Source organism: Pan paniscus, chromosome 18 (assembly GCF_029289425.2).
Source record: "Pan paniscus chromosome 18, NHGRI_mPanPan1-v2.0_pri, whole genome shotgun sequence".
Classification (NCBI taxonomy): Eukaryota; Metazoa; Chordata; class Mammalia; order Primates; family Hominidae; genus Pan; species Pan paniscus.
Genome location: NC_073267.2, coordinates 16,028,238 through 16,055,938, shown reverse-complemented (window position 1 = coordinate 16,055,938; position 27,701 = coordinate 16,028,238). Strand labels below are relative to the sequence as shown.

General features: G+C 47.1%; 2 protein-coding genes across 3 annotated transcripts in view; both read left to right on the top strand.

Moving 5' to 3' along the window:
- LOC134729405 (polycystin-1-like) overlaps positions 1–2,050 on the top strand; it is a 5,733-nt gene extending 3,683 nt beyond the window's left edge. Inside the window, 2 exon segments of the mRNA XM_063598408.1 lie at positions 43–1,942; positions 2,033–2,050. Of these exon segments, the coding sequence (XP_063454478.1) occupies positions 43–310 (268 nt within the window). The 3' untranslated portion in view covers positions 311–1,942; positions 2,033–2,050.
- LOC117977976 (nuclear pore complex-interacting protein family member A9-like) lies at positions 1,951–27,701 on the top strand. Of its 2 annotated transcripts, XM_063598421.1 has the most exons (10): positions 1,951–2,082; positions 8,555–8,683; positions 12,955–13,086; positions 17,485–17,613; positions 21,210–21,309; positions 21,473–21,617; positions 24,560–24,667; positions 25,679–25,739; positions 25,849–25,884; positions 27,244–27,701. In XM_063598421.1, exons 3-10 carry the CDS (start codon positions 13,024–13,026, stop codon positions 27,649–27,651), a joined length of 1,050 nt encoding a protein of 349 aa, XP_063454491.1. In that variant the 5' UTR covers positions 1,951–2,082; positions 8,555–8,683; positions 12,955–13,023; the 3' UTR covers positions 27,652–27,701. The 2 variants fall into 2 exon arrangements, with proteins under 2 accessions (XP_063454491.1, XP_063454492.1); XM_063598422.1 differs by lacking the exons at positions 1,951–2,082; positions 8,555–8,683 and adding an exon at positions 10,743–10,934.

Genomic DNA, 27,701 nt, shown 5'->3' with positions numbered 1-27,701 from the left:
GCCCCTCAGCCTCACCTGTGTGGCCTCCTCTCCTCCACACAGGACGGGGCGTGTGTCCAGGCTGAGCCCGCTGAGCGTCGACACAGTCGCTGCTGGCCTGGTGTCCAGCGTGGTTGTCTATCCCGTCTACCTGGCCATCGTCTTTCTCTTCTGGATGTCCCGGAGCAAGGTAGGCTGGGGCTGGGGACCCGGGAGTACTGGGAATGGAGCCTGGGCCTCGGCACCATGCCCAGGGCCGCCACTTTCCAGTGCTGCAGCCAGAGGGAAAGGCGTCCACCAAAGGCTGCTCGGGAAGGGTCAACACACTTGAGCAGCCTTAGCTAGACTGACCAGGGAGAAAGAGAGAAGACTCAGAAGCCAGAATCGTGAAAGAACGAGGGCACTTTGCTAAGCAGACGCCACGGACAACTGCACAGCAGCACGCCAGATAACTCAGAAGAAGCAAGCACGCAGCTGTGCGCGCTTCCGAAATGCACTCCAGAAGAAAATCTTCAGTACGTCTATAGCAAGTGAAGAGGCCGAGTTAGTCCCTTAGAAACCTCCCAGTGGCCGGGCCGGGTGTGGTGGCTCACGCCTGCAATCCCAACACTTCAGGAGGCCGAGGTGGGCGGATCTGAGTCCAGGAGTTTGAGACCAGCCTGGGCAACATAGCAAGACCCCATCTATGTAAAACATTGAAAAGGGCCAGGCACAGTGGCTCACGCCTGTAATCCCAACACTTTGGGAGGCCGAGGCGGGCAGATCACTTGAGGTCAGGAGTTCGAGACCAGCCTGGCCAACACAATGAAACCCCGTCTCTACTACAAATACAAAAACTTAGCTGGGCATGGTGGCGGGCGCCTGTAGTCCCAGCTACTCGAGAGGCTGAGGCAGGAGAATGGCATGAACCCAGGAGGCGGAGCTTGCAGTGAGCCGAGATTGCGCCACTGCACTCCTTCCTGGGCAACGGAGCAAGACTCTGTCTCCAAAAAAAAAAAAAAAAAAAAATCCCACAAAGAAAAGCCCAGGCTCAGAGCATTCACGATAGAATTTTTCTAAGCAGTTAAGGAAGAATTAACACCAATCCTTCACAGCCTCTTTCCAAGAATACAGCAGGTGGGAATTCTTCCCATTCATACGGAAACGGTAGGCCGCACCCCTTAGGAATACACATGTGGGGTCCTCAAGAGGTTACATGCAAACTAACCCCAGCAGCACACAGAGAAGGCGCATAAGCCACGACCAGGAGGGGTTGCTCCCGAGTCCGTGGCAGGAACCGTGGCTGCTCGTATTTAAGTTAATTAAAATGGAACGATGGCCGGGCGTGGTGGCTCACACCTGTAATCCCAGCACTTTGGGAGGCCGAGGCGGGCAGATCACTTGAGGTCAGGAGTTCCAAGACCAGCCTGGCCAACACAGTGAAATCCCGTCTCTACTAAAAATACAAAAAATTAGCTGGGCATCGTGGCAGGCACCTGTAATCCCAGCTACTCAGGAGGCTGAGCCAGGACAATCGCCTGAACGCGGGAGGTGGAGGTTGCAGTGAGCTGAGATTGTGCCAGTGCACTCCAGCCTGGGTGACAGAGCGAGACTCCATCTAAAAAAAAAAAAAAAAGAAATGCAAAACTCTGTTCCTTAGCTGCAGCAGTCTGCTGTCAAGTGTTCAGTGGCACACGTCGCGAGCGGCTGCCATCACGGATGGTGCAGATGTCCCATATATCCAGCATTCTAGAACATTCTGTCAGATGGCACCGGGCTCTGCCCTGTCTGCTGAGGAGGTGGCTTCTCATCCCTGTCCTGAGCAGGTCTGAGCTGCCGCCCGCTGACCACTGCCCTCGTCCTGCAGGTGGCTGGGAGCCCGAGCCCCACACCTGCCGGGCAGCAGGTGCTGGACATCGACAGCTGCCTGGACTCGTCCATGCTGGACAGCTCCTTCCTCACGTTCTCAGGCCTCCACGCTGAGGTGAGGTCTCTACTGGGGGTCCTGGGCTGGGCTGGGGGTCCTGCCGCCTTGGCGCAGCTTGGACTCAAGACACTGTGCACCTCTTAGCAGGCCTTTGCTGGACAGATGAAGAGTGACTTGTTTCTGGATGATTCTAAGAGGTGGGTTCCCTAGAGAAACCTCGAGCCCTGGTGCAGGTCACTGTGTCTGGGGTGCCGGGGGTGTGCGGGCTGCGGGTCCTTGCTGGGTGTCTGTGGCTCCATGTGGTCACACCACCTGGGAGCAGGTTTGCTCGGAAGCCCAGCGTGTCCGTGCGTGACTAGACGGGGGTGGGGTGTGTGTGTGACACATCCCCTGGTACCTTGCTGACCCGCGCTACCTGCAGTCTGGTGTGCTGGCCCTCTAGCGAGGGAACGCCCAGTTGGCCGGACCTGCTCAGTGACTCGTCCATTGTGGGTAGCAATCTGCGGCACAACCCCCACTTACTGGGTCTCTCCTTTTACAACCAACACAACCGAAATCTAGGGCTTCTTTTTTTTTTTTTTTTTTCTGAGAGAGTCTCATTCCATTCTGTCACCCAGTCTTGAGTGCAATGGTACGATCTCGGCTCACTGCAACCTCCGCCTCCCGGGTTCAAGGGATTGTCCCGCCTCAGCCTTCTGAGTAGCTGGGATTACAGGCGTGTGCCACCATGCCTGGCTAATTTTTGTATTTTTAGTAGAGACGGGGTTTCACCATGTTGGTCAGGCTGGTCTCGAACTCCTAACCTCGTGATCCGCCTGCCTCAGCCTCCCAAAGTGCTGGGATTACAGGCGTGAGCCACCATGCCCAGCCAAATCTAGGGCTGGAACATGGCTGCAGCATATAAATAGAATTGAATTCCATAGTTTTGTTAACGCTGTTTTTTGTTTGTTTGTAGTTGTTGCTGTTTTTGAGACAGAGTCTCGCTCTGTCGCCTAGGCTGGAGTGCAGTGGTGCACTCTCGGCTCACTGCAGACTCTGCCTCCCGGGTTCAAACTATTCTCCTGCCTCAGCCTCCCAAGTAGGTAGGACTACAGGCGCCCACCACCACACCCGGCTAATTTTTGTATTTTATTAGAGACAGGGTTTCACCATATTGGCCAGGCTGGTCTGGAACTCCTGACCTTGTGATCCGCCCACCTCGGCCTCCCAAAGTGCTGGGATTACAGGCGTGAGCCACCACACCCAGCCCCTGTTTTGTTTTTGTTTTGCTTGTTTCTTAGGGTTGTTTTTCTATTTATGGTAAAGGCATTGGCTTTCCATTTGTAGCATCAATCGAATATTTCCTGTTAACAATAACCTTATGTCATAGTAAATGGTAAAGGGATTTAAAGCAGTGGTTTTCAGCTGCCAGAGGCCTGAGTGAGTTTGGGCACACTCTGTGTGATCGGGCAGAAGGCCTGTGGGAAGTTTAGCTGAGGACAGGGCCAGGAAAGGTGATGGACAGTGGGGGTCTGTCCTGGTCACCAGGCCCCTGGGTCCTGCCCACCTGCTTGGAGCTCCCCACCCATCACACATGATGCTGCCAAGCCCTCTGGGTATTGTGGGCAAATACCTTAGGAGAGAAGCTGATGAACTTTGTTTCTTGAAATGCACAGATTCCTTGGACATCCCTGAGAGATCAATCATGAAAGTCAACTTGGTTTTCTCCCCCTCATTTGGGTGCAGAATTTACAGTCCACACACACAGGCAGTAAGATGATATAGATAAGGACATCATCACTCGGTTTCGGATGTTAAAATGTCTAGGTGGGTTAGGGGTGATTTGAGATCACACAACCTTGTGCCACAAAGAGGAATTCCCAGGCCAGAGGGAGACATTTTATTGCCATGTTATGATCTTATAATTGAGTTGAAAGGCAATCTTGTTTCATTTTGGATTCTTTCTTATGTTTATGTCTTATAAGGGCACTTTGAATTTCCAAGCAAATAATAATTTTGAATAAGCTTTTAATCATTGACTTCTAGCACAGTTATATGATCAGAAACATGCTGTGTGATTTGATTGCTCTCAAATATATTGAGATTTGCTGGAACAAAATAAGTCAGGTTAATTTTTGTAAATGTACCATGCATGCTTAAAATGAATGTATGTACATTTGTTCCTGAGATACAGGTTGATGGGCGGATGGCTACACGGATGTGATGGAGATGGTTTACTATCGGGACCTTCCGCATCCTGCTGATGTTTTGTTGCTTAGGATATGAATGGCTGAGCGGAGGCTGTAAAACCTGGCACTCTGCTTGGGTATGAGGTTCTTCCTGCCATCCTGCCATCATTTGTTTTTTATGTTTTGTCGCCAAAAGTGACCTTGAGGAACCCTGGGAGCTCAGGAAGGAAGGAGCGCCCAGAAGCAGGGACAGGGAGCTGGTTGGGGAGGACCAGAAATCAGGTTTGTGAAGGTTCCAGAGAGGACCTGGCCTTGGGAGGAGCGTGGGGGACTGAGATGGGGGAGGGGTCATTGGAATGATGCGGGCGCTACTTGGAATGTCCATTGTGAGGCACCACCGGGGTCATCAGGGATTGGTGGAGAGGGAGTATGAAGCCCCAGGGTTGCTAAGGGAGGGCCCAGACCGAAGAAGGTTTGGTGGAAAGCAGAACCTTAGTCTCCCTCTAATTGCTCCTAAGCCTCACGCTCCCTTGCCCCGCGTGTCCTGTTGCTTCCCTGATCTTCTCCGTGACCTGTAGCTAAGCCTTCCACCAGCGCTTGAGTACTTAATTTGAACCGGATCCTTTCCCAGACCCTTTCTTCTTCTCCTCCTCCTCTTCCACCTCCTCCAGGTGCCCAACAGCCCCCTTCTCCTCCTTTCCTTCCCTTACTTCCCCCCTTCCCCTCCCCTTCCCCTCCCCTTCCCCTCCCCTTCCCCTCCCCTTCCCCTCCCCCTCCCCTCCCCCTCCCCAACTCAGATCCGGCCCCGGTCCCCATCCCCTTCCCTCCCCCCTGCCCTAAGCCACCTCCACCTCTGTCCTGGCTGCCTCAGGGCGCCTGAAAGGACCAGGACATGCGGGTGCGGTGGCTGCTCTTTTGGCTCCTCTTTTGGCTCCTGCTGGCATTTATCAGCCATCAGTCCACCTGTGTGAGTGGACGGGTGCTGTGGCTGCTCTTTCGGCTCCTCTTTTGGCTCCTGCTGGGATTTATCAGCCATCAGTCCACCTGTGTGAGTAGACGCTGGACCCGCGGGGTTTCTTCCTTTCTACTGGGCTGTGTCATGCGGCATGAAATGACACAGCTCAGGCCTGTAATCCCAGCACCTCAGGGGGCCGAGGTGGGCAGATCACTTGAGTCCAGGAGTTGAAGACTAGCCAGGGCATCATAGCAAAACCCCATCTCTACAAAAAATTCCAAAAAAGATTAGTCGGGCCTGGTGGTGCGTACCTGTTATCCCAGTTACTGGAGAGGCTGAGGTGGGAGGATCGCTTGGGCCCAGGAGCTGGCCGTTGCAGTGAGCCGAGATGGCCCCGCTGCACTCTTGTCTCTAACAAACAAAACGGACCAAAACAAAGTGAAATGTCATTTGATTTGTGTCATCTGGTTTGATGACTTTTTTTTTTTTTTTTAGACAGAGCTGGAGTGCAGTGGCAAGATCTTGGCTCACTGCAACCTCCGCTTCCGGGGTTCAAGCAATTGTCCTGCCTCAGCCTCCTGAGTAGCTCTGATTACAACGCCTGGCTAATTTCTGTATTTTTAGTAGAGACGGGGTTTCACCATGTTCGCCAGGATAGTCTCCATCTCTTGACCTCGTGATCCGCCTGCCTCGGCCTCCCAGTGCTGGGATTACAGGCGTGAGCCACCGCGCCTGGCCAAAATATATAACCTTAAGTGTAAGTTTACTAACTTTGGAAAGTACATACACCAGCATAAACTAACCCCCTTTCAAGATCTACATTATTTTATTTATTTATTTATTTATTTGAGACAGTTTCTCCCTTGTTGCCAAGGCTGGAGTGCAATGGGGCAATATCAGCTCACCGCAACCTCTGCTTCCCAGATTCGAGCGATTCTCCTGCCTCAGCCTCCCGAGTGGCTGGGATTACAGACATGTGCCACCACTCCCAGCTAATTTTGTATTTTTAGTAGAGATAGGGTTTCTCCATGTTGGTCAGGCTGGTTTTGAACTCCCGACCTCAGGTGATCCGCCCGCCTCGGCCTCCCAAAGCGTTGGGATTACAGGCGTGAACCACCGTGCCCAGCCAAGATCTACACTATTATGTCACCCCAGAAAGTGAACTCTCACTCTTCCCAGCCAGTCTCTTTCTTCTCATAGGTTAGCTTGCTTATTCTGGAATTTCGCGTATACAGATGCATGCCATGCCATAGGTACTCTTTTGTGTCTGCTTTATTCTGCTCAACACCATGTTTCTGAAATCATTACCATTGTTGTATGGTTCTCTAACTCCATCATTTCCATTTCAGACTCAGCATATGCTGAGTTCAACCTGTTGAAGGGCTATCTCTGTTTAATTCACCATCTTGAAAGAAACATTGAAAATTGAGATGTTTTCAAGAATATATAGTTAAATCCTGAGGAATCGATGTAGAAATGTTATCACAAGCTGTCTGAACTTACTCAGGGGAAGTCTTCGTCTTCACTCACGTAAGAGTCTAATGGAATTAATATCAACAATCTTAGAGAAATCCCACACTATTCATGCCATTTTCATGATCTCCACCTTGGTAATTTTTTTTTTTTTTTTTTTGAGACGGAGTCTCGTTCTGTCACCCAGGCTGAAGTGCAGTGGTGCGATCTTGGCTCACTGCAACCTCTGCCTCCCGGGTTCAAGTGATTCTTCTGCCTCAGCCTCCCAAGTAGCTGGAACTATAGGCGCGTACCACCATGCCCTGCTAATTTTTTGTATTTTTAGTAGAGATTGGTTTCACCGTGTTAGCTAGGATGGTCTCAATCTCCTGATCTCGCGGTCCACCCACCTCGGCTTCCCAAAGTGCTGGGATTGCAGGCGTGAGCCACCACGCCCGGCCCACCTTGTTAATTTTTAAGCACTAAAATTCGATACTTATTTGTGAATGAAGTAATCTCTTCATTGTATTTTTTTTTTTTTTACTTATGCTGAGCTTTAAATGACAAAGATTCATATAATCCAAGAGAGAAGTATTATTTAGAGGGATTCTTTTACCATGTGATATATAATAAATGCATCCAATGTTATACATCAATTTAAAAAACAAGTAAATAACTAAAGAAAAGATAACTACTGGCCAGGTGTAGTGGCTCACACCTGTATGCCCAACACTTTGGGAGGCCAAGGCAGGTGGATCATGAGGTCAGGAGTTGGAGACCAGCCTGGCCAAGATGGTGAAACCCTGTTTCTACTAAAAATACAAAAATTAGCCGAGCGTGGTGGCAGGCGCCTGTAATCCCAGTTACTCAGTAGCTGAGGCAGGAGAATCGCTTGAACCCGGGAGGCGGAGGTTGCAGTGAGCTGAGATCATGCCACTGCAATCTAGCCTGGGTGACAGAGCAAGACTTTGTCTCAAAAAGAAAAGAAAAGATAAGATAATTACTTTATACTTAGCTTGTCTTAGCCATGAGTGACGGGCTGCATGTGGCCCAGGACAGTTTTGAATGCAGTTCAACACAAATTTGTAAACTTTCTTAAAACATTAGGAGATTTTGGCCAGGTACAGTGGCTCATGCCTGTAATCCCAGCACTTTGGGAGGCTGAGGCGAGCAGATAACCTGAGGTCAGGAGTTCGAGACCACCCTGGCCAACATGGCAAAACCCCATCTCCACAAAAAATACAAAAATTTACTGAGTGCACTGTCAGGCACCTGTACTCCCAGCTACTCAGGAGGCTGAGGCAGGAGAATCACTTGAACCTGAGAGGCAGAGGTTGCAGTGAGCCGAGAGCACACCACTGCACTCCAGCCTGGGTGACAGAGTGAGACCCCATCTCAAAAACAAACAACAAACAAAAACAAAACAAAACAAAAATGGCCGGGCACGGTGGCTCGCACACACCTGTAATCCCAGCACTTTGGGAGGCCGAGGCAGGCAGATCGCCTGTCGGGAGTTCAAGGCCAGACTGGCCAACATGGTGAAACCTCATCTCTACTAAAAATACAAAAATTAGTCGGGCATGGTGGCAGAGACCTGTAATCTCAGCTGCTCGGGAGGCTGAGGGAGGAGAATGGCTTGAGCCCAGGAGCTGGAGGTTGCAGTGAGCCGAGATTGCACCACTGCACTCCAGCCTGGGCGACTGAGTGGAGCGGAACTCTGTCTCAAAAAAAAAAAAAAAAAGAGGTTTTTTTTTAGATCATCAGCTATTGTTAGTGTTAGTGTATGTTATGTGTGGCTCAAGACAACTTTGCTTCTTTTAATATAGGCAGGGAAGTCAAAAGATTGGATATCCCTGCTTTATACCAAGAAAGACAACACCCCACATTTGCAATGCCTAAAAACACTACCAGCCATCTGAAAAACATGTGACTTCTAACTTCTGTTCTTTTTTGTAGCAGTGGAATCCCACGGTGATATCTGAGGGATGTGGTTACCTTTTGGAGGAGGTTGACGGTTTCTAAGGATGATTCTTTCTGAGTGAAATATTGTCAGTGTCATTGACCTTTTCATTATTTCAACTATTATTATTCCAGGTTATCAATACTCTGGCTGACCTTCGTCATCGTGGGACTGACTTTGGTGGAAGTCTTTGGTTACTTATCATTACTGTGTTTCTGAGAAGTTATAAATTTGCCATCTCCCTCCGCACAAGTTACCTTTCTGTGAGTATACTAACTTTCTGTAGAGGTATACTTGTAATCACAAATAAGAATAAATTATATGAAACAATTCATGTTTCTGGACTTCATTATGAATATGTGGTTTTACCCCAAAAATCAGGGAAATGATTTATTAGCATAAGAATTATGAAAATACCTGCCATTTACATTATGAAAATTAAATAGGTCGGTGTTTGTTTAATAGAATGTCAACAGAGCTTTTGGTCAAAAATAAGTTTTTTTAACCTTTGTGCTATTTGTCACAGATGGAGTATGAGGTTTCGTCACTTAAATAGGAAAGTCTTTCTAAACTCTTCTGCTTTATAGTTCTATCGTATGGGTGGAAGGAAAGCTTCCAGTCTCCTCTCTGAAGATTCACTGCAGAAATGAGCTGACAACAGACAGCTTAACAGGAAAAGAAAAACATAGAACAGGCATAAACATGGGAACCAGCTGAAAAATGAGACTGCTAGAAGGGCTGGATGGTTGATGCTTAAAGAGCACCCTCTTCTGAGGGGAGAGGGAGATAGATGGAGATGTAGGCCATTTAGAGGGGCAGCAAATGATTTTTAGGGGAAATGAAAGAGCCCAAGGAACAAACAGTTGGCCTGAGACAAAGTTCCTCTGAGGTCATAGGGACGAGGTGACAAACTGCCGGAAGGTGAAGGGCAGAACTGCACTGCGTCTCATGATGCAGAGAAAGCCCCAGAGAATCTCTTAGAACTGCCCTCCAAGAGAATCAATGAAAAGTGTGTCTGGGCAGGGTAATTTTGAATGACATCATTCAAAGTGCATGTTCCCACTTGCAACTGGAGAGAGATCAGTATGTCGAAAGTCTGTACTTGGTAAGAATTTGGCTGCTAAGTTGTGCCATAATTTGTCTTTTGAGCCTTTTTTCCTTTGGGTAAGTTGAGCTCTACATTTTGTCTTGCCATTCATGACAGTAAAAATGTGGTCGTCTGGGGGCTGAACCTCCTTCTGAACAATGATCCAAGATAAAAGTACTAATACCACAATGCTTTTTTATATTCAAGGGAAGAGGAAGTATGTTTCAGTTTTACCGCCTAGATAATTACACGTCATTTGGCACCGCCTTTCAAGATATGTAGAAAACAGAAAATATATGAGTTATGAAGATATCTAGGTACATTTAACATTCTCTATGCCACTTAGTCCTGAGCAGAGAATTTTTGGTATAAATTGGAGGAAGCTTTTTTTTTTTTTTTTTTTCTTTTCTCACCCCCAAGACGAGCCTCCCTCTGTTGCCCAGGCTGGAGTATAATGGTGTGATCTCGGCTCACTGCAACCTCCACCTCCTGGCTTCAAGTGATTCCCCTGCCTCAGCCTCTCAAGTAGCTGGGATTACAGGTGCCCACCACCATGCCCAGCTAATTTTTGTATTTGTAGTAGAGTCGGGGTTTTACCATGTTGGCCAGGCTAGTCTCAAAACCCGACCTCAAATGGTCCACCCGCCTCAGCCTCCCAAAGTGCTGGGATTACAAGCGTGAGCCACCACGTGAGCCAGGGGAAGTTTTTAAATTTACCACTTTTTAACAATTCCATTTAGGAAAGTTCAGTTGAGCTGTTGGACTTGGACAACTTTGCACCTCTCATCTTTGTCCTTGTCATCTAGTCATCTATACCATTACCTCCTAAGCAGGGACATCATGGGTGCCATGAAGCATTCATGTGTGATGGCATTTCTTTGCTTGTCATTTCTTCATGTGTTTGACATTTCTCCTAGCTCCAAACTGGGCCAGCTACCTATCCTATGAAATCTAGCAGTAGCTGTGGGATAGACATGGTTGCTGTTTTCATCTTTTTAGATTACCCATTGCTTCTCTCGAAATCCTAGTACATGATTTTTTTTTTATCCTATGTGCAGAAATCAGGAAAAAACAAATTCTACAAAGAATTTGAAAGATATTATTTCAGGCCAGGTGTGGTGGCTCATGCCTGTAATCCCAGCACTTTGGGAGGCTGAGGCAGGTGGATCACTTGAGGTCAGGAGTTCAAGACCAGATGGGCCAACATAGTGAAATCCCATCTCTACTAAAAAGACAAAAATTAGCCAGGCATGGTAGCAGGCACCTGTAATCCCAGCTACTTGGGAGGCCGAGGCACAAGAATCGCTTGAATCTGGGAGGTGGAGGTTGCCGTGAGCCAAGGTAGCGCCACTGCACTTCAGCATGGTTGAGTGACACTCCGTCTCAAGAAAAAAGTCATTTCAATGACTACCTCAGGAGATTCATAGGTATCTGACCCACATCTGAGATGGGATTTGCATTGCATTTTAGCTATGATGAGAACAAATATTTAATATCTTCGAAGATTAAAAGCATACTGTGATAATATGGAAATCTTGGTGGGAATTCAGTCATTAGTGAGAATGTTTTGCGTTAAGTTTAAACCAGCCTCAACAAAGCTGATGTGAGGGAAGGGAAAGTGAACTCTGAGTAGAGCAGGGACAGAAGAAAGATGTTCCAGTGCAGATCAGGAAGGAGCAGGGGGTGAAATGTTACAAATTCTAGAACTCAGAGAGCTGAAGGTAATTACTTCCTTTTCAGGTTGTGAAACATGTTAACCTGTGGTAAAATATTTACGAGATGATAATTACCATCTAACCGTGTTGAAGTGTGCAGTTCCGTTGTGTGAAGTATATTCATGTCATTTTTTTTTTTTTTTTTTTTTTGAGACGGAGTCTCACTCTGTCACCAGGCTGGAGTGCAGTGGTGGGATCTTGGCTCACTGCAACCTCTGCCTCCTGGGTTCAAGCAGTTCTCTTGCCTCAGCCTCCCGAGTAGCTGGGACTACAGGCACGTGCCACCACACCTGGCTAATTTTTGTATTTTTAGTAGAGACGGGGTTTCACCATGTTGGTCAGGCTGGTCTCGAACTCCTAACCTCGTGATCCGCCTGCCTCAGCCTCCCAAAGTGGTGGGATTACAGGCGTGAGCCACCATGCCCAGCCAAATCTAGGGCTGGAACATGGCTGCAGCATATAAATAGAATTGAATTCCATAGTTTTGTTAACCCTGTTTTTTGTTTGTTTGTAGTTGTTGCTGTTTTTGAGACAGAGTCTCGCTCTGTCGCCTAGGCTGGAGTGCAGTGGTGCACTCTCGACTCACGGCAGACTCTGCCTCCCGGGTTCAAACTATTCTCCTGCCTCAGCCTCCCAAGTAGGTGGGACTACAGGTGCCTACCACCACACCCGGCTAATTTTTGTATTTTATTAGAGACAGGGTTTCACCATATTGGCCAGGCTGGTCTGGAACTCCTGACCTTGTGATCCGCCCACCTCGGCCTCCCAAAGTGCTGGGATTACAGGCGTGAGCCACCACACCCAGCCCCTGTTTTGTTTTTGTTTTGCTTGTTTCTTAGGGTTGTTTTTCTATTTATGGTAAAGGCATTGGCTTTCCATTTGTAGCATCAATCGAATATTTCCTGTTAACAATAACCTTATGTCATAGTAAATGGTAAAGGGATTTAAAGCAGTGGTTTTCAGCTGCCAGAGGCTTGAGTGAGTTTGGGCACACTCTGTGTGATCGGGCAGAAGGCCTGTGGGAAGTTTAGCTGAGGACAGGGCCAGGAAAGGTGATGGACAGTGGGGGTCTGTCCTGGTCACCAGGCCCCTGGGTCCTGCCCACCTGCTTGGAGCTCCCCACCCATCACACATGATGCTGCCAAGCCCTCTGGGTATTGTGGGCAAATACCTTAGGAGAGAAGCTGATGAACTTTGTTTCTTGAAATGCACAGATTCCTTGGACATCCCTGAGAGATCAATCATGAAAGTCAACTTGGTTTTCTCCCCCTCATTTGGGTGCAGAATTTACAGTCCACACACACAGGCAGTAAGATGATATAGATAAGGACATCATCACTCGGTTTCGGATGTTAAAATGTCTAGGTGGGTTAGGGGTGATTTGAGATCACACAACCTTGTGCCACAAAGAGGAATTCCCAGGCCAGAGGGAGACATTTTATTGCCATGTTATGATCTTATAATTGAGTTGAAAGGCAATCTTGTTTCATTTTGGATTCTTTCTTATGTTTATGTCTTATAAGGGCACTTTGAATTTCCAAGCAAATAATAATTTTGAATAAGCTTTTAATCATTGACTTCTAGCACAGTTATATGATCAGAAACATGCTGTGTGATTTGATTGCTCTCAAATATATTGAGATTTGCTGGAACAAAATAAGTCAGGTTAATTTTTGTAAATGTACCATGCATGCTTAAAATGAATGTATGTACATTTGTTCCTGAGATACAGGTTGATGGGCGGATGGCTACACGGATGTGATGGAGATGGTTTACTATCGGGACCTTCCGCATCCTGCTGATGCTTTGTTGCTTAGGATATGAATGGCTGAGTGGAGGCTGTAAAACCTGGCACTCTGCTTGGGTATGAGATTCTTCCTGCCATCCTGCCATCATTTGTTTTTTATGTTTTGTCGCCAAAAGTGACCTTGAGGAACCCTGGGAGCTCAGGAAGGAAGGAGCGCCCAGAAGCAGGGACAGGGAGCTGGTTGGGGAGGACCAGAAATCAGGTTTGTGAAGGTTCCAGAGAGGACCTGGCCTTGGGAGGAGCGTGGGGGACTGAGATGGGGGAGGGGTCATTGGAATGATGCGGGCGCTACTTGGAATGTCCATTGTGAGGCACCACCAGGGTCATCAGGGATTGGTGGAGAGGGAGTATGAAGCCCCAGGGTTGCTAAGGGAGGGCCCAGACCGAAGAAGGTTTGGTGGAAAGCAGAACCTTAGTCTCCCTCTAATTGCTCCTAAGCCTCACGCTCCCTTGCCCCGCGTGTCCTGTTGCTTCCCTGATCTTCTCCGTGACCTGTAGCTAAGCCTTCCACCAGCGCTTGAGTACTTAATTTGAACCGGATCCTTTCCCAGACCCTTTCTTCTTCTCCTCCTCCTCTTCCACCTCCTCCAGGTGCCCAACAGCCCCCTTCTCCTCCTTTCCTTCCCTTACTTCCCCCCTTCCCCTCCCCTTCCCCTCCCCTTCCCCTCCCCTTCCCCTCCCCTTCCCCTCCCCTTCCCCTCCCCTTCCCCTCCCCCTCCCCTCCCCCTCCCCAACTCAGATCCGGCCCCGGTCCCCATCCCCTTCCCTCCCCCCTGCCCTAAGCCACCTCCACCTCTGTCCTGGCTGCCTCAGGGCGCCTGAAAGGACCAGGACATGCGGGTGCGGTGGCTGCTCTTTTGGCTCCTCTTTTGGCTCCTGCTGGCATTTATCAGCCATCAGTCCACCTGTGTGAGTGGACGGGTGCTGTGGCTGCTCTTTCGGCTCCTCTTTTGGCTCCTGCTGGGATTTATCAGCCATCAGTCCACCTGTGTGAGTAGACGCTGGACCCGCGGGGTTTCTTCCTTTCTACTGGGCTGTGTCATGCGGCATGAAATGACACAGCTCAGGCCTGTAATCCCAGCACTTTAGGGGGCCGAGGTGGGCAGATCACTTGAGTCCAGGAGTTGAAGGCTAGCCAGGGCATCATAGCAAAACCCCATCTCTACAAAAAATTCCAAAAAAGATTAGTCGGGCCTGGTGGTGCGTACCTGTTATCCCAGTTACTGGAGAGGCTGAGGTGGGAGGATCGCTTGGGCCCAGGAGCTGGCCGTTGCAGTGAGCCGAGATGGCCCCGCTGCACTCTTGTCTCTAACAAACAAAACGGACCAAAACAAAGTGAAATGTCATTTGATTTGTGTCATCTGGTTTGATGACTTTTTTTTTTTTTTTTTTTTTTTAGACAGAGCTGGAGTGCAGTGGCAAGATCTTGGCTCACTGCAACCTCCGCTTCCGGGGTTCAAGCAATTGTCCTGCCTCAGCCTCCTGAGTAGCTCTGATTACAACGCCTGGCTAATTTCTGTATTTTTAGTAGAGACGGGGTTTCACCATGTTCGCCAGGATAGTCTCCATCTCTTGACCTCGTGATCCGCCTGCCTCGGCCTCCCAGTGCTGGGATTACAGGCATGAGCCACCGCGCCTGGCCAAAATATATAACCTTAAGTGTAAGTTTACTAACTTTGGAAAGTACATACACCAGCATAAACTAACCCCCTTTCAAGATCTACATTATTTTATTTATTTATTTATTTATTTGAGACAGTTTCTCCCTTGTTGCCGAGGCTGGAGTGCAATGGGGCAATATCAGCTCACCGCAACCTCTGCTTCCCAGATTCGAGCGATTCTCCTGCCTCAGCCTCCCGAGTGGCTGGGATTACAGACATGTGCCACCACTCCCAGCTAATTTTGTATTTTTAGTAGAGATAGGGTTTCTCCATGTTGGTCAGGCTGGTTTTGAACTCCCGACCTCAGGTGATCCGCCCGCCTCGGCCTCCCAAAGCGTTGGGATTACAGGCGTGAACCACCGTGCCCAGCCAAGATCTACACTATTATGTCACCCCAGAAAGTGAACTCTCACTCTTCCCAGCCAGTCTCTTTCTTCTCATAGGTTAGCTTGCTTATTCTGGAATTTCGCGTATACAGATGCATGCCATGCCATAGGTACTCTTTTGTGTCTGCTTTATTCTGCTCAACACCATGTTTCTGAAATCATTACCATTGTTGTATGGTTCTCTAACTCCATCATTTCCATTTCAGACTCAGCATATGCTGAGTTCAACCTGTTGAAGGGCTATCTCTGTTTAATTCACCATCTTGAAAGAAACATTGAAAATTGAGATGTTTTCAAGAATATATAGTTAAATCCTGAGGAATCGATGTAGAAATGTTATCACAAGCTGTCTGAACTTACTCAGGGGAAGTCTTCGTCTTCACTCACATAAGAGTCTAATGGAATTAATGTCAACAATCTTAGAGAAATCCCACACTATTCATGCCATTTTCATGATCTCCACCTTGGTAATTTTTTTTTTTTTTTTTTTTTTTTGAGACAGAGTCTCGCTCTGTCACCCAGGCTGAAGTGCAGTGGTGCGATCTTGGCTCACTGCAACCTCTGCCTCCTGGGTTCAAGTGATTCTTCTGCCTCAGCCTCCCAAGTAGCTGGAACTATAGGCGTGTGCCACCATGCCCTGCTAATTTTTTGTATTTTTAGTAGAGATTGGTTTCACCGTGTTAGCTAGGATGGTCTCAATCTCCTGATCTCGCGGTCCACCCACCTCGGCTTCCCAAAGTGCTGGGATTGCAGGCGTGAGCCACCACGCCCGGCCCACCTTGTTAATTTTTAAGCACTAAAATTCGATACTTATTTGTGAATGAAGTAATCTCTTCATTATATATATATTTTTTTTAGTTATGCTGAGCTTTAAATGACAAAGATTCATATAATCCAAGAGAGAAGTATTATTTAGAGGGATTCTTTTACCATGTGATATATAATAAATGCATCCAATGTTATACATCAATTTAAAAAACAAGTAAATAACTAAAGAAAAGATAACTACTGGCCAGGTGTAGTGGCTCACACCTGTATTCCCAGCACTTTGGGAGGCCGAGGCAGGTGGATCATGAGGTCAGGAGTTGGAGACCAGCCTGGCCAAGATGGTGAAACCCTGTTTCTACTAAAAATACAAAAATTAGCCGAGCGTGGTGGCAGGCGCCTGTAATCCCAGTTACTCAGTAACTGAGGCAGGAGAATCGCTTGAACCCGGGAGGCGGAGGTTGCAGTGAGCTGAGATCATGCCACTGCAATCTAGCCTGGGTGACAGAGCAAGACTTTGTCTCAAAAAGAAAAGAAAAGATAAGATAATTACTTTATACTTAGCTTGTCTTAGCCATGAGTGACGGGCTGCATGTGGCCCAGGACAGTTTTGAATGCAGTTCAACACAAATTTGTAAACTTTCTTAAAACATTAGGAGATTTTGGCCAGGTACAGTGGCTCATGCCTGTAATCCCAGCACTTTGGGAGGCTGAGGCGAGCAGATAACCTGAGGTCAGGAGTTCGAGACCACCCTGGCCAACATGGCAAAACCCCATCTCCACAAAAAATACAAAAATTTACTGAGTGCACTGTCAGGCACCTGTACTCCCAGCTACTCAGGAGGCTGAGGCAGGAGAATCACTTGAACCTGAGAGGCAGAGGTTGCAGTGAGCCGAGAGCACACCACTGCACTCCAGCCTGGGTGACAGAGTGAGATCCCATCTCAAAAACAAACAACAAACAAAAACAAAACAAAACAAAAATGGCCGGGCACGGTGGCTCGCACACACCTGTAATCCCAGCACTTTGGGAGGCCGAGGCAGGCAGATCGCCTGTCGGGAGTTCAAGGCCAGACTGGCCAACATGGTGAAACCTCATCTCTACTAAAAATACAAAAATTAGTCAGGCATGGTGGCAGAGACCTGTAATCTCAGCTGCTCGGGAGGCTGAGGGAGGAGAATGGCTTGAGCCCAGGAGCTGGAGGTTGCAGTGAGCCGAGATTGCACCACTGCACTCCAGCCTGGGCGACTGAGTGGAGCGGAACTCTGTCTCAAAAAAAAAAAAAAAAAGAGGTTTTTTTTTAGATCATCAGCTATTGTTAGTGTTAGTGTATGTTATGTGTGGCTCAAGACAACTTTGCTTCTTTTAATATAGGCAGGGAAGTCAAAAGATTGGATATCCCTGCTTTATACCAAGAAAGACAACACCCCACATTTGCAATGCCTAAAAACACTACCAGCCATCTGAAAAACATGTGACTTCTAACTTCTGTTCTTTTTTGTAGCAGTGGAATCCCACGGTGATATCTGAGGGATGTGGTTACCTTTTGGAGGAGGTTGACGGTTTCTAAGGATGATTCTTTCTGAGTGAAATATTGTCAGTGTCATTGACCTTTTCATTATTTCAACTATTATTATTCCAGGTTATCAATACTCTGGCTGACCTTCGTCATCGTGGGACTGACTTTGGTGGAAGTCTTTGGTTACTTATCATTACTGTGTTTCTGAGAAGTTATAAATTTGCCATCTCCCTCCGCACAAGTTACCTTTCTGTGAGTATACTAACTTTCTGTAGAGGTATACTTGTAATCACAAATAAGAATAAATTATATGAAACAATTCATGTTTCTGGACTTCATTATGAATATGTGGTTTTACCCCAAAAATCAGGGAAATGATTTATTAGCATAAGAATTATGAAAATACCTGCCATTTACATTATGAAAATTAAATAGGTCGGTGTTTGTTTAATAGAATGTCAACAGAGCTTTTGGTCAAAAATAAGTTTTTTTAACCTTTGTGCTATTTGTCACAGATGGAGTATGAGGTTTCGTCACTTAAATAGGAAAGTCTTTCTAAACTCTTCTGCTTTATAGTTCTATCGTATGGGTGGAAGGAAAGCTTCCAGTCTCCTCTCTGAAGATTCACTGCAGAAATGAGCTGACAACAGACAGCTTAACAGGAAAAGAAAAACATAGAACAGGCATAAACATGGGAACCAGCTGAAAAATGAGACTGCTAGAAGGGCTGGATGGTTGATGCTTAAAGAGCACCCTCTTCTGAGGGGAGAGGGAGATAGATGGAGATGTAGGCCATTTAGAGGGGCAGCAAATGATTTTTAGGGGAAATGAAAGAGCCCAAGGAACAAACAGTTGGCCTGAGACAAAGTTCCTCTGAGGTCATAGGGACGAGGTGACAAACTGCCGGAAGGTGAAGGGCAGAACTGCACTGCGTCTCATGATGCAGAGAAAGCCCCAGAGAATCTCTTAGAACTGCCCTCCAAGAGAATCAATGAAAAGTGTGTCTGGGCAGGGTAATTTTGAATGACATCATTCAAAGTGCATGTTCCCACTTGCAACTGGAGAGAGATCAGTATGTCGAAAGTCTGTACTTGGTAAGAATTTGGCTGCTAAGTTGTGCCATAATTTGTCTTTTGAGCCTTTTTTCCTTTGGGTAAGTTGAGCTCTACATTTTGTCTTGCCATTCATGACAGTAAAAATGTGGTCGTCTGGGGGCTGAACCTCCTTCTGAACAATGATCCAAGATAAAAGTACTAATACCACAATGCTTTTTTATATTCAAGGGAAGAGGAAGTATGTTTCAGTTTTACCGCCTAGATAATTACACGTCATTTGGCACTGCCTTTCAAGATATGTAGAAAACAGAAAATATATGAGTTATGAAGATGTCTAGGCACATTTAACATTCTCTATGCCACTTAGTCCTGAGCAGAGAATTTTTGGTATAAATTGGAGGAAGCTTTTTTTTTTTTCTTTTTTTTCTTTTCTCACCCCCAAGACGAGTCTCCCTCTGTTGCCCAGGCTGGAGTATAATGGTGTGATCTCGGCTCACTGCAACCTCCACCTCCTGGCTTCAAGTGATTCCCCTGCCTCAGCCTCTCAAGTAGCTGGGATTACAGGTGCCCACCACCATGCCCAGCTAATTTTTGTATTTGTAGTAGAGTCGGGGTTTTACCATGTTGGCCAGGCTAGTCTCAAAACCCGACCTCAAATGATCCACCCGCCTCAGCCTCCCAAAGTGCTGGGATTACAAGCGTGAGCCACCACGTGAGCCAGGGGAAGTTTTTAAATTTACCACTTTTTAACAATTCCATTTAGGAAAGTTCAGTTGAGCTGTTGGACTTGGACAACTTTGCACCTCTCATCTTTGTCCTTGTCATCTAGTCATCTATACCATTACCTCCTAAGCAGGGACATCATGGGTGCCATGAAGCATTCATGCGTGATGGCATTTCTTTGCTTGTCATTTCTTCCATGTGTTTGACATTTCTCCTAGCTCCAAACTGGACCAGCTACCTTTCCTATGAAATCTAGCAGTAGCTGTGGGATAGACGTGGTTGCTGTTTTCATCTTTTTAGATTACCCATTGCTTCTCTCGAAATCCTAGTACATGATTTTTTTGTTTATCCTATGTGCAGAAATCAGGAAAAAACAAATTCTACAAAGAATTTGAAAGATATTATTTCAGGCCAGGTGTGGTGGCTCATGCCTGTAATCCCAGCACTTTGGGAGGCTGAGGCAGGTGGATCACTTGAGGTCAGGAGTTCAAGACCAGATGGGCCAACATAGTGAAACCCCATCTCTACTAAAAAGACAAAAATTAGCCAGGCATGGTAGCAGGCACCTGTAATCCCAGCTACTTGGGAGGCCGAGGCACAAGAATCGCTTGAATCTGGGAGGTGGAGGTTGCCGTGAGCCAAGGTAGCGCCACTGCACTTCAGCATGGTTGAGTGACACTCCGTCTCAAGAAAAAAGTCATTTCAATGACTACCTCAGGAGATTCATAGGTATCTGACCCACATCTGAGATGGGATTTGCATTGCATTTTAGCTATGATGAGAACAAATATTTAATATCTTCGAAGATTAAAAGCATACTGTGATAATATGGAAATCTTGGTGGGAATTCAGTCATTAGTGAGAATGTTTTACGTTAAGTTCAAACCAGCCTCAACGAAGCTGATGTGAGGGAAGGGAAAGTGAACTCTGAGTAGAGCAGGGACAGAAGGAAGATGCTCCAGTGCAGATCAGGAAGGAGCAGGGGGTGAAATGTTACAAATTCTAGAACTCAGAGAGCTGAAGGTAATTACTTCCTTTTCAAGTTGTGAAACATGTTAACCTGTGGTAAAATACTTACAAGATGATAATTACCATCTAACCGTGTTGAAGTGTGCAGTTCCGTTGTGTGAAGTATATTCATGTCATTTTTTTTTTTTTTTTTGAGACGGAGTCTCACTCTGTCACCAGGCTGGAGTGCAGTGGTGGGATCTTGGCTCACTGCAACCTCTGCCTGCTGGGTTCAAGCAGTTCTCCTGCCTCAGCCTCCCGAGTAGCTGGGACTACAGGCGTGCATCACCATGCTCAGCTAATTTTTGTATTTTTAGTAGAGACGGGGTTTCACCATGTTGCCCAGGATGGTCTCCATCTCTTGACCTTGTGTTTCACCCGCCTCGGCCTCCCAAAGTGGTGGGATTACAGGCGTGAGCTACCGCACCTGGCCTATTTTTTTTTTTTTTTTGAGACAGAGTTTCAATTTTGTTGCCCAGGTTGGAGTGCAATGGCACAATCTCAGCTCACCACAACGTTTTCCTGCTGAGTTCAAGTGATTCTCCTGCCTCAGCCTCCCGACTAGCTGGGATTACAGGCATGCACCACCATGCCTGGCTAGTTTTGTATTTTTAGCAGAGACAGCATTTCTCCATGTTGGTGAGGCTGGTCTCAAACTCCCGACCTCAGGTGATCCGCCTGCCTCGGCCTCCCAAAGTGCTGGGATTACAGGAGTGAGCCACTGTGCCAGCCTCATGTCATTCTTGTGTGTGTGTGTGTGACAGAGTCTCATTCTGTCGCTCAGGCTGGAGTGCAGTGGTGTGATCTCGGCTCACTGCAGCCTCCGGCTCCCAGCTTCAAACGGTTCTCTGCCTCAGCCTCCCGAGTAGCTCGGATTACAGGCGCCCGCTGCCATGCCCGGCTAATTTTTGTATTTTTAGTAGCGACGGGGTTTCACCATCTTGGTCAGGCTGGTCTTGAACTCCTGACCCCGTGATCCACCTGTCTCGGCCTCCCAAAGTACTGGGATTATACACATGAGCCACCGTGCCCAGCCGTCATTCTTATATTATTATTTCCTAGGTGTCTTTCCTGAAGACTATCTTCCCGTCTCAAAATGGACATGATGGATCCACGGATGTACAGCAGAGAGCCAGGAGGTCCAACCACTGTAGACAGGAAGGTATGGCTCTGTTGGAGTCCCCATAGTGTGGAAATGAGTTTGCCCTGGAAAGGGAAAGAACAGCTTCTTGCCCTCAGGTTTCTCACCTTCTCCTCTCCTCACTCTCACCAAGGGCTGAGGTCCATTTGTATGCACACAAAGAAAAGAGTTTCTTCCTTTCTAGGAATTAAAATTGTCCTGGAAGCCATCTTTACTTTATGGAGACAGGTGAAAACCACAGTTCGAGCTAAAATCCATAAGATGAAGGTGACAACAAAAGTCAACCATCATGACAAAATCAATGGAAAGAGGAAGACCACCAAAGAACAGTAAGATGTGCCTTGACACAAATACTGTTGTATGAACCATGTGCCAATCAAAGTAGACAACTGTAAAGTCCTTGAGAATATTTTCTGCAATATTTGTGGCAAATTCAGTGGGTTCAAAATTGAGTTTGTCCTTTCTGCTTCATTAGTTTAAGCTGTATAATTCCTTTCCCTTCCTACATTCTTGTTTGTAATTTTTTTGGGGGAAGAGGAGTTGCTAGTACTGGCATTGGTTTTCCTTTCTCTCTCTCTCTTTTTTTTTTTTCGTGAGATGGAGCTTTGCTCTTGTTGCCCAGGCTGTAGTGCAATGGCACAATCTCAGCTCACTGCCTTTTGGGTTCAAGCAATTCTCCTGCCTCAGCCTCCCAAGTAGCTGGGATTACAGGTGCCCAACACCACGCCCAGCTAATTTTTGTATTTTTACTAGAGATGGGGTTTCACCATGTTGTCCAGGCTGGTCTCAAACTTCTGACCTCAGGTAATCCACCCGCCTCAGCCTCCCAAAGTGCTGGGATTAGAGGCGTGAGCCACCACACCCAGCCTTTTTTTTTTTTTTTTAATTTTGAGATAGAGTCTCGCTCTTTCGCCCAGGCTGGAGTGCTATGGTGCAATCTTGGCTCACTGCAACCTCTGCCTCCCAGTTTGAAGCAACTCTGCCTCAGCTTCCCGAGTAGCTTGGATTACAGGTGTGTGCCACCACATTCGGCCAATTTTTTTTTTTTTTTTTTTTTTTTGAGACAGAGTCTCACTCTGTCACCCAGGCTAGAGTGCAGTGGCATGATCTTGGCTCACTGCAACCTCCGCCTCCCAGGTTCAAACGATTCTTATCCCTCAGCCTCTTGAGTAGCTGGGACTACAGGCATATGCCACCATGCCCGGATAATTTTTGTATTTTTAGTAGAGGCGGGGTTTCACCATATTGGCCAAGCTGGTCTAGAACTCCTGACGTCATGATCCGCACACCTCGGCCTCCCAATGTGCTGGGATTACAGGCGTGAGCCACCGTGCCCAGCCCAATTTTTGTGTTTTTAGTAGAGACAGGGGTTCACCATGTTGGCCAGGCTAGTCTTGAACTCCTGACCTCAGGTGATCTGCCTACCTCAGCCTCCCAGTGTGAGCCACCGCACCCAGCCTGGATTGTTGAATTCAATGCTTGGGTCACCTCCAGATTCATTTTCACAGTCTTTCATGTTTTGGTCATATTACATTGTATTTTGCTGCCATATGACTGATCTTTTTTTGTTAAATGTGAGATACTTGTTACAAAATATTTAGCAATGAATTGAGGCCTAGTAGCATGTTATCTTGCTGCAGAAGAGATGGGAGTCTACTTCTGGGGGATGGTCAGGGGTCCTCCATACAGGCTGCAATTGAGGTCGTCGGTGCAGGCTCAGTCCCTACAAAGGCCAGGGTATTTCCTGTCCACCTCTATTCTGTTGCATGACCCTTCTGGGTCTCAACCAGAGCCAGTGGACTTCAGTATGGGTCGCTTTCATTCGCAGACCCTCAATCCACTTGTTTTCCATCTAACCCCACGCATGTGTGCAAAAGCTGCTGTGCTTCTTTGCATCTCAGTAGTTCCTTCTGGAGTTCAGCAATGAAACTCAGGGAAATGGGTTCCAAATGCGAGGCTGACTTTCGTCCTGGGTTTCCTTCTTCTCCGTCTTCACCTCGTGTCTGTTTACTGCCATGTTAGCAATTTGATGTATTCAATCATGGGTTTTATATTCTGTTTGGTGTCCCCCATTGTTCTCATCAGAGATCAGAAGCTTCAGATGCACTTATGTCAACTCAAGAGTCGAATGCTTCCTTAGCTTCCCTCCAGAGTCAGGTTTTGTGTTTCTAGTTCCCAAGTGCACAGCAGGAGTAGTGATGTCCTCACTGGCTTCTCATTTGCATTAAACTGTGAGCTTCTTTAGCGTGGGGACAGGACCCTGCTCCCATTGCATTCTCAGCACCTCACCACACACTCCTTGTTGGAGGCCACTCCAGACAGCATGTGCTGAAGGATGCCCTGTGGTCAGAAACAAGTTGATTAACTTTCTCTTTGAAGTGTTTTCGTCCCTGTTTCCTAGCGTTCTGGGAATTTTACACATCCTTCCTATAAAACCAAGTATCAGGTGAGATCCTTAGGATCAGGACCATGAATCAAGTGGTGTGAGGGCAACACAGCAAACTTACCCTTTTTAGGCCGTTTCCTTTTTCTGCCCTCAATCTCTGTGAACTGAACCTTGTTAAAGTCAGTCAACACCAGGGTGGATGGTTTGCAGTTGTCACCTATTTTCAGGACATAACACCCTGACTTAGGAGCCATTCCAATCATTTCTAATTCAATAGATGCGCCCAGCATTCAGATTGCCTTTTCAGGATCTTTAAAGTCGATGACAAGAGTTCCAGTCCTGAATCATGGCAAAGTGCAGTAGTGAACTGCGGGGTTAATGACACCATATTCTGGAAGGATCTCTCTATGGCTGATGGTCTCAGTTCCGGCATCAGCCTCTGGGTCTCACACAGGAGGAGTCAGATGAGGAGCAATCCTCTGCTTCCGATGGAGTTAGTTGTGATGAATTGGTGAGGTCTGGTTTTTCACACTGAACTAAAATGAGCTTTTGCTGTGTCAAGCACAAGACTGACCCCAGAGACACACATAGTGCACCTCATAGAAGCTTTTAATAGTCTTTATATTTACTAAAGAATAGGACTAACTATGGAACTATGAAGATGAGCTGGAAATGACAGGTGACTTGCCAGCAGGCCAGAGTGTGATTTTTTTTTGTCCCTCAATGGGAGGTGTCCATTCTTCCTTCAGTTGTGAGAATCAGTTGGTTCATTTATGGGAAGGTTGCAGGGGGGGATCTTTGAATCACAGCCTTCAGATGCCAGAAGGGCAGAGGGAATCCCACACGGGCTGGTGGATCATGTGTGTGCATTTCTCTCCCTTCTAGTCTGAGGAAACTAAGTATGAAAGAACATGAGCATGCAGCAAAGGAGAGGCTGCTATCAGAGGCAGAGGAAAATGGGAAATTGGATATGAAAGAAATACACACCTACAAGTGAGTTCAGAAACTGAACCCCACCCTCTTGGGAAACGCCCATTGGAGTGTTGTTTTTAACCTTTGTACAATGTTTAGACCCAGTAAATGCATAAATAGAAACAAATGGTCAGAAGACATATCGTGAGAGAGAGAGAGAGTTCACAAAACAGAAAACAAAGTACCTTAATATTTACCAGTGACCAAAAGATGTGAAGCAGCAAAACATCTCCTGACCCCATTGCCAGCTAGACTGTGTGGAAACTCGGTTCATACCAGCCATTCTAGGGGTGGGGTGAGTTGTTGTCATCCTTAGGAAAGTGTGTTGTTGTAGGATCAACCACATCCTTCAGAAGGACTATGCCTGTTTATAAGCCCAGCTGTTTCTGCCCTGTGAAACACAGTAAGGATATTAATACAAAGAGAATACAGCTTTACGATAAAAGATGCTCAATGAAGGATGAATTAGGGATATACTGAGAATGGGGAAGGAAACTATCATCTCAGAAGTCAGCAGGCAGTAAGCGAGAGGAGGAATCAATATAGCAACAGTTTGGATCAGACTGTACAGTTTTTTTGTTTTTGTTTTTGTTTTTCTGAGATGGAGTCTCGCTGTGTCACCCAGGCTGGAGTGCAATGACGTGATCTTGGCTCACTGCAACCTCCGCCTCCCAGGTTCAAGTGATTCCCCTGCCTCAGCCTCCCGAGTAGCTGGGATTACAGGTGCCTGCCACCACGCCCAGCTAATTTTTTGTATTTTTAGTAGAGACGGGGTTTCACCGTATTAGCCAGGATGGTCTCAATCTCCTGACCTCGTGATCCATCCGCCCCGCCCTCCCAGAGTGCTGGGATTACAGGCATCAGCCACCGTGACCGGCTCAGACTGTACTCTTATAGCCATCTGAAATACGTTTTCTAGGTAGAGATAGATTGTGTGAGGGTACAGTTGTGAGGATAACAGAAATATGGCAGATTATTTAAAATCATCCTGAAAGTGGTGCTTTATCTGATGAAAGTGATTGTAATCCATAGGAAAACGTTTCAACCTGCGCAAGACTTGCGGCGGCGGGCAGAGGACTACCACAAATGCAAAGTAAGGAGCTTCCTCCCCGCAGTTGCAGGATAGTTCAGTGCTGATGCAGATGATGCCACAGCCCTTAGACTCTCTCAACATTCAATTTCTCATGTGTTGGCTTTTTCAGATCCCCCCTTCTGCAAGAAAGCCTCTTTGCAACTGGGTAAGTTTGCTTGTTTTCCTTGCTTTTGGACATAGTCTGCCAGGTCAGGACATGGATACATTTTTCTCCCTACGGCTCTGTGCTCAAGCCCTGCAGAGGGAGATGGCAGAGAGGAAGGCTGCCTACAAGCATCACAGTCCCATCCCTCTTGGTAACCGTGTTGTGCAAAAACACCTTCATCCCCACCCAGTGGGGCCCTGATCTAATATTCTAAGTGTCAGAGGTTCCGTATTTGTAATAGCAAATGGGCCCTGACTGTAAATTAGTGAAGAGTGAATGTAACTTATTACCCACAGGGACAATTCCAAATGAAGGCCTTAAATGATGCTCAGCTAAGCTGGTTCTTGTGTGGCCTCTGTACCTTCAAAAGCTGCCGAGTCCTATGATTACACGTGATGGGACTTGTACACTTGAAGTGAAACACAGTTTTAAAACTTGCTTTGCTTAGAATTCCCACCTCATTTTTGCATGGACAAAAGTATTCTTTATGTCCTAGTGCACTTACAATTTGGTATTACCTGGGAGTGAAAAGAAATATTATAGCCATGCCTAACTGACTTCTTGAGATAAGATTGTTCTGTCAGAAAACCCTCTCCCAGTTCCCCTGCAGCTCTTCAGGAATCCACATCTCTCCAGAGCTCTTTGTTCTCATGGGTGGCACCTCCGGAGTGAAGAAGATCCTTTGTCAAGAAGGGAAACAGAGGGGAAATGAGAGGGGCCTGCAGGCAGAGCTGGAATCAACTTCCACTCTGCCTCTTGCAAGCTGTGTGACCCTGGGCACAATTTCTCCTTCCTCTGGAAACCTCTGTTTTCTTAGATTTGGAGCAGGGTGGTCACACTGACCTTGCAGAGTTCTGAGAATCAGAGACAGAACATAAAAGGCCTGGAAAACATTCTCCAAAAAGAAGCTACAACATGTGTGGACAATGGGCTTTTCATGCCTCTCTTACTGTCTCTTACTGTCTGTTGACCTGGTGCAAGAAACATGCTCTGGTGATGGCTGTGAGGGAGGAATGAGGATAGACATAGACACTCCTGTGTCTCAAACACGCTTCTGTATTACTCCGTTATGACTCTGTCTTCCCTGGGGCAGGACCCCAGCCTGCCTACATTTGCAGACAGACACAGTGGCATGTGGAGACAACAGTGTGTCCCAATGACTTTTCTTTACCCCCCAGCTGTCGGCAGTACTCAGTGGAAGGGTGATATTATGACACTGATACTGCTATTCTGAAACCTGGAGGATGGAAAGGTGCAAAAATCTATCACCAGCAACAGAAGGTGCAGACTGTGTTGGTGGCGGTAATTTTGTCCATCAAATGAATATGTGTGAAAACATTCCCTCCTTTGGCCCTACAGGTCAGAATGGCGGCAGCGGAGCATCGTCATTCTTCAGGATTGCCCCACTGGCCCTACCTCACAGCTGAAACTTTAAAAAACAGGATGGGCCGCCAGCCACCTCCTCCACCTCAACAACGTCGTATAACGGATAACTCCCTGAGCCTCAAGACACCGCCCGAGTGTCCGCTGCATCCCCTTCCACCCTCAGCGGATGATAATCTCAAGATACCTCCCGAGTGTCTCCTCACTCCTCTTCCACCCTCAGCTCCACCCTCAGCTCCACCCTCAGCTCCACCCTCACCTCCACCCTCAGAGGATGATAATCTCAAGACACCTCCCGCGTGGGCGCTCTATCCCCCTCCACCCTCAGCGTATGATAATCTCAAGACACCTCCCGAGTGTCTCATAACTCCGCTTCCACCCTGAGCGGATGATAAGAAACTAACAAAGAATAAATAAATAATATAAAAATAAAA

Bases quoted from the DNA above. Each gene is read 5' to 3' on its own strand.
- LOC117977976 (XM_063598421.1), top strand. From the start codon at position 13,024: ATGCTTTGTTGCTTAGGATATGAATGGCTGAGTGGAGGCTGTAAAACC. The intron at 21,618-24,559 runs GTAAGATGTGCC...TCTCCCTTCTAG, and splicing joins AGGAAGACCACCAAAGAACA to TCTGAGGAAACTAAGTATGA. The intron at 24,668-25,678 runs GTGAGTTCAGAA...TGTAATCCATAG, and splicing joins AAAGAAATACACACCTACAA to GAAAACGTTTCAACCTGCGC.